Source organism: Gekko japonicus, unplaced genomic scaffold, assembly GCF_001447785.1.
Source record: "Gekko japonicus isolate JY-2015 unplaced genomic scaffold, Gekko_japonicus_V1.1 scaffold369, whole genome shotgun sequence".
Classification (NCBI taxonomy): domain Eukaryota; kingdom Metazoa; phylum Chordata; class Lepidosauria; order Squamata; family Gekkonidae; genus Gekko; species Gekko japonicus.
Genome location: NW_015160846.1, coordinates 275,583 through 282,124, shown reverse-complemented (window position 1 = coordinate 282,124; position 6,542 = coordinate 275,583). Strand labels below are relative to the sequence as shown.

At 51.6% G+C, this 6,542-nt stretch overlaps 1 protein-coding gene across 1 annotated transcript in view; it reads right to left on the bottom strand.

The window, feature by feature from the left end:
- The window catches only part of TLN2 (talin 2), a 156,066-nt gene that overhangs the window by 111,086 nt on the left and 38,438 nt on the right, over nucleotides 1–6,542 (bottom strand). The window contains exons 3-4 of the mRNA XM_015420227.1: nucleotides 3,424–3,521; nucleotides 43–172 (exon numbers count right to left, since the gene is read on the bottom strand). Coding sequence (XP_015275713.1) covers nucleotides 43–172; nucleotides 3,424–3,521 — 228 coding nt within the window. The remainder of the gene's footprint in view (nucleotides 1–42; nucleotides 173–3,423; nucleotides 3,522–6,542) is intronic.

The window sequence follows — 6,542 nt, the reverse complement described above, 5'->3', positions numbered from 1 at the left end:
GGGAAGCGCGCCCCCCCCCCCCCCGCACCACCACCACCTTACCTATCCGGCTGCAAATGGTCACCAGCAGCTCCCCGACGGTTTTTGAGTCGTCCACCATCACGGTCTTCACCGACCCATCCAGCATCCGTATCTTCTGCGGTCTCTGCTTCTTTTTATACTCCAAGATGTCCTAGGAAGTGAGCCAGAGAAACAAGCCACAATTACTTCCATTGAAGCCGCTAGCTTCGATCCCAGTAGTACCTTAGAGACCAATCAGATTTTGGGGGCATGAGCTTTGGAAAGTCTAAGTTCCTTTCCTCAAGTAGGGAGCTTTGGACTTTAGGGGTAACTTTCCACTGACCTGAATGCTGAATTTAATAGCATTACGGTCACTGTTCCCAATCGGTGTAACACTTCTACATCTCTCACCAGGTCTTGAGACCTGCTCGGAAGCAAGATCACCACTCCTCTGGTTGGCTCTGTGGCCAACTGTCCCAGTGTGCAGTCATTTAGGATGTCCAGGAATCCCCAAAAGGACATCGCAGAGCTGGGAAAAGTACACAGGAGGGCAGCTGAGAGGACTCAGGGGTTGGAGCACCTCTATGAGGAAAGGTTGACGAGTCCAGGATTTTTCAGTTCAGAAAAAAAAAAACCACAGGGGGGGGGGGGGGGCATGATCAAGTTTTATAAATTTATGCACGGGGTGGAGAGAGAATGGACAAAGAGAGCTATTTCTCCCTCTCCATAAATGCTAGAACTTAAGGGCATCCAGTGCAGCTGATGGGCAGTAGGTTCGGGAAGGACAAAGGGAAATACTACTTTACACCGAGAGTGATTCGAATGTGGAATTTGCTGCCAGAGGATGTAGGTATAGCCAAAGGAATACACAGTTTTAAAAGGGGATTAGATAGACTCATGGAGGACCAGCCTAACAATGGCTACTAGCCGTGGTGGCTGAGGGGAACCTCCACCTTCAGAGGCACTAAACCTCTGAATCCCAGAGCCAGGAGGCAACATCAGGGAAATGCCTCCGCCTCTGTGCCCAGGTGCTGGCCCTCCAGAGGAACTGGCTGGCCACTGTGTGAGACAGGAGGCTGGACTAAATGGACCCTCACTGGTCTGACCCAGTAGGGCTCTTCTGAGGTTCTTATCAGGGGAAGGCCTTGGTCTCTGTGCCCTGTTGTTGGCCCTCCAGAGGAACTGGTTGGACACTGTGTGAGGCAGGATGCTGGACTAGATGGAACTTCACTGGTCTGATCCAGCAGGAGCTTTGACTCTTGAAAGCTCGTACTCTGAAAATCTTGTTTGTCTCTAAAGTGCTACTGGACTCAAATCTAGCCGTTCTACTGCAGCTAGATTCGAGACCCAGAGCACATTAGAGACCAACAAGATTTTCAGAGCACAATCTTTCGAGAGTCAACGCTACCTTCATCAGATACAAGCCAGAACAGAGATCTCTGAGTCCTTATATCTATACCAACACAGCAACCCTCTGAAACATCCCTAAAGCGGTGGTTCTGGATCCAAAAGTGGGCCGCTGACTCTCCTGCAGGTGGGTCACAGAGCCAGGAAGGAAGATGAGGACACAGGAGGGGAGGCTCTGGGAAGCTCAACGGCAAATCTGAGTTTGCTGATGTCTAATTTGGAAAAGGCAGGGAAGGTGGAATGGTATAGCCCAATCTCATCAGAACCTGGAAGCGCAGCAGGGTCGGTACTTTAAAGAGAGACCACCAAGGAAATCTCTGCAGAGGAAGGCCATGGCCAACCCACTCTGCTTCTCACTTGCCTCGAAAGCCCCTTGCTGGGGTCACCATAAGTGGGAAGCTAAGCAGGGTTGGTACTTGGAAGGGAGACCACCAAGCAAGGCTCTGCAGAGGAAGGCAATGCCCAACCACCTCCACTTCTCTCCTGCTTTGAAAGCCCCTCGCTGGGGTCACCATAAGTTGGAAGCTAAGCAGGGTCGGTACTTGGAAGGGAGACCACCAAGCAAGGCTCTGCAGAGGAAGGCAATGGCCAACCACCTCTGCTTCTCGTTCGCCTTGAAAGCCCCTTGCTCGGGTCACCAAAAGTTGGAAGCTAAGCAGGATCAGTACTCAGAAGGGAGACCACCAAGGAAGGCTCTGCAGAGGAAGGCAATGGCCAACCACCTCTGCTTCTCACCTGCCTTGAAAGCCCCTTGCTGGGGTCACCATAAGTTGACAGCACATACATTTATAAAAGCAGTGGTGGCAGTGGTGTTTATAATCCTTGCAGTTACCAACTGGATACCCGTCTGGTTTGCTCTGCGGGGCAGTTTGTAGCCAGAAATCTCCCAGTTGGTGTCTGACTTGACCCAGTGAGGGTCACTGCGTTTATGCAAATGGCTCAACACAAGTCAGTGGAAGGCAATGGCCAACCACCTCTGCCTCTCCCTTGCTTTGAAAGCCCCTTGATGGGGTTGCCATAAGTTGGATGCTAAGCAGGGTCAGAGCTTGGATGGGAGACCACCAAGGAAGGCTCTGCAGAGGAAGCCATGGCCAACCACCTCTGCTTTTCCCTTGCCTTGAAAACCCCTTGTTGGGGTGGCCATAAATTGGATGTAACTCGATGCCACTTGACACACACACACAGTTTGCACAAGGGCTGCAAAACAGAGCCCCCTGCTCAGTGACATCATGTATTTATAAACGCAACTGATTAAAAAATAAAATACACGCTTATCAAATGTCAACTCATGTGAGTTCCCTGCTTTTTATGCTGGGAAGAGGAAAAAGTACATATTGTCACTTCGCAAGCGGGCCCCCTTTCAAAGTTCAGCGCATCTAGAAGTCGATCCTGCTTCAAAACAGTTGACCTGCTCTAACATCTTAAGGCTGTGTTGCTCAGACACAGACAGGTGGCCATTCATGATCTCAGCGGGGCATTCGAGATCTTTGGCAAGAGTCACAGAAATTACTGTGGTATGCCCCTTGGATGGTGCACGGCTTCCCTGGTTCCCCCTACACATCTTGTCATGACCAGCAATCACAGGTTGTAGATCCTGGATCCCATTACAGGAGACGCACAGACCTCAGCTATGGAGAGCACAGCCCACCAGGAAAGTTCCCATGTGCAAGTACCCTCAGAACAAGCAGGAGCTCTGCAAACGCACAGCAGAATAAACTTGTGAAATGCCCCCTAGGGTAATGGAATTTCCCTTCCATTAGGTAGGTTGCATCGACCTCTGGCAGCATATTCTGGGATATCGTTTAAAGAGCAATACAAAATGTCAGCTGTCCAGTTATTATATTTTTCTGGTTTGCCATCTCAGACTCTATGTGACAAATTTGGTTTTCTACATCGTTTTATACCCCAGAACTTTTACCCCATGCCAGCTAACACGGCAAGGCCTTCTGATTTTGAAACTGAACGTCCCACGCTGAAGTTTTCGGAGGGATTCAAATGGCAGAGAAGTAGCCCTACCCCATTTCGCAGCATGTAGTAATCCAGGGTTCTGCCGGCTTCCAACCAAATGCCTTTCCGCGGATCTTCGTCGGAGAGAAATAGCCCATAGTCAGAGGCTGAGGAAGTGAATGCAAACGAAAAGGGTCTTCAGAGACTGAGGAACAGACACAGTCCTGAACTCCTGCGTCAAATGGAAGCTTTTTACCTAATGTAGCCATAAAACAGACCCTGCTCAAATTCCCAGCTCCCCTCAGCTTTTCCCTGACCTCCGCCCTCCTTGAATCTCCTATTTCTCTTCTCCCTTTTCCATTGGGGGTCCCCCCCCAAAAAAAAAAACTGGCTCACTTTATAGAGCTGGAAGCTTGGGAGCCCAATTAATACTTTCCGTCACAGAACCTGAAAGATTTAAGGTTGTGTATATACAGTGGGGAGGGAAAATTCAAATATAAATATTTTTAAAGAGAAAGAAGAAGAAGAGGAAGAAGAGGAGGAGGAGGAGGAAAGGAGATTGGATTTATACCCCACCCTTCACTACCCAAAGGTGTCTCAGAACGGCTTACAAACTCCTTTCCCTTCCCGTCCCCACAACAGACACCCTGTGAGGTACGTGGGGCTGAGAGCTCTGATAGAAGCCGCTCTTTTTTCAAGAACAGCTCTTATCAGAACTATGGCTTGCCCAAGGTCATTCAGCCAGGTGCAAATGGAAGAGTGGGGAATCAAACCCGGTTCTCCCAGATTAGAGTCTACGCACTTAACCACTACACCAAACTGGCAGAAGAAGAAGAAGAAGAAGAGGAGGAGGAGGAGGAGGAGGAGGAGGAAGAGGTGGTGGAGCTAGGATTTATACCCTGCCCTTCACTCGGAGTCTCAGAGCAGCTTACAGACTCCTTTCCCTTCCCTCCCCCTCCCCACAACAGACACCCTGTGAGGTAGGTGGGGCTGAGAGAGCTCTGATAGAAACTGCTTTTTTTAAGAACAGCTCTGACAGAACTATGGCTTGCCCAAGGTCATCCAACAGGTGCAAGTGGAGGAGTGGGGAATCAAACCTGGTTCTCCCAGACTAGAGTCCGCGCACTTAACCACTACAGAGAGGAATGTCTTTCAAGGTTGAAACATTCATCACGAGGGACAATAATCCGGATAACTGCCATTACTGCCACTAGCGATGTGATTTTCTGTTGACGGACAATTATCCATTATTGCGGCAAAGGAAGCGGCCCGAGGAACCGCCTGCCAAGCGTGGGGGTGCCAGAAGGCCACGAGGATGTCACGGAGGACCCCGTGGGGGGGACGGAGACTGACACGGCAGCCCCGTGGTCTCCGACGAGAACACTTCCATCATTCAGTGCTAATTAATGGAGGCTGCGCTTGGAAGCAATGATGCAAGTAATACCAAGCAGCTGAGAGCGAATGCTTCCATGCCGTCAGCGTCTGTTCCCTTAAGGCGGCCCGCCTAGCGTCTCTGCCCTCACGGACCCCGTGTGGGGCGGAAACGCTTTTGCCGTGCAGAGCAGAAACCCCAAACTCAGAGTCAGGGCTCTCACGCAACACAGCCCCACAGTGGGCGGCTGAGCGCTAACCTTTCGTTCTGAACGAAAATTCCATTTGATCTCGCCTGCTGAATCCGAACGCAGCACAGCTGGAGAATCAGGGAGCGACTCTCCAGTAATCCCGAGTTTTGAGATTTCCTGCTGTCCCTTTGGTTTGCAAGGCAAAAAGGTTATTATCAAATTTAATTGGCAAAGATGTTTTCTTTGCGGCTCCCAGCAGCAATGTCCGGAATAAGGTAAAATGAAAAAAATAACACAAAAACCAAAGAAAGCCAACAAAACGGGGATGAGACACGTGTAAATAGCCACCCACGCACAATTAATTCTTAATCCAGACAGCACGGGGTGCATTTTTCAATAATATTTTCATCACTGTAGTTGGTCAGTTTGTCATGGGGGCTCTCTAAAAGGGGAAAGAAGCGCTGGCCTCATGCAAGAGTAGGTGGGGGGAAGTCAACATGGGGTCCCCGTTCTTGCTAGCCTGTCTTGTGGGAAGAAGAGGAGACTGGATTTATACCCCGCCCTTCAGTCGGAGTCTCAGAGTGGCTCACAATTTCCTTTCCTTTCCCCTCCCCACAACAGACACCCTGTGGGGCTGAGAGAGCTCTTACGAGGACTCCTCCTGAGAGAACAGCTGTAACAGAACCAAGGTCACACCAGCAGCTGCATGCGGAGGCATGGGGAATCAAACCCGGTTCTCCCAGATTAGAGTCCGCGCTCCTAACCACTACACCAAACTGGCTCTCCACCTACACTGAAGTGGCTTTCTTAACCACGACACCAAACTGGGAGCAACAGCGAAGACAGGCAAAGTTCCTCCACAGCCCAGGAAGCAACGGTAGTCATGCTGGCTTTTGTCACTTGGGCCAGGATGACACAGAATGAGGAGGCAGAATAGAGTGCCCCATGCCGGATTGCTGACAGAGGGTCACATCTTGGAACGTTCCCTACATCAAAAACAGCAACTTCTATGCAAAAGGGCGGGCAGTGGAGAGAGAAGCTTTGCCCCTGCGGGGCTAGCTTTCTATCTGCATGGAGTCCTTAATGCGAAGGAGCACATTTCCAGCAGGGGGCAGTGGTGCAGTCGATTCTTCCAGCTGAGTGAACGCAAAAAGCACGGCTTCAACAGCAGGAGGCCAAAGTAGACTGCAAATCCTCCCAGCAGAGCCAGCGCTACCACATAGGTGGGGTTAGGCAGCTGCCTTAGGGCGCCAGCTTACAAGGGTGCCCCGCTGGCCTATTGCCCTGCCCCGGAAGCCCTGCTCACGGCCCTGCTCCGCTCGCTCGCTCAGCGTCAACCCCGCATGCAGAGGGCTCCGCAGAGACAAGCACCCCTGGCCCCCCAGCGTTTTCCGGGAAGCCCCACCGAGTCCAGCAGAGCCCTTCTCCCACCCGCCCCATTAGGCGGAGCACCGGGGGGAGGGCGGCTTAGAGAAACTTCCAGCAGTGTCCCTTCAGCCGCCCAAGTGCGGGGGGAGCGAGGCAGGAAAGGCCGCCTGAGGGGGAAGTTTGCCCTGCCAGGAGTGGGGGAATGTGGAGAGGAGAAGCCGCCGCTGCCTTGGCTAGCAGTCAGAATTCCTGGTTCAG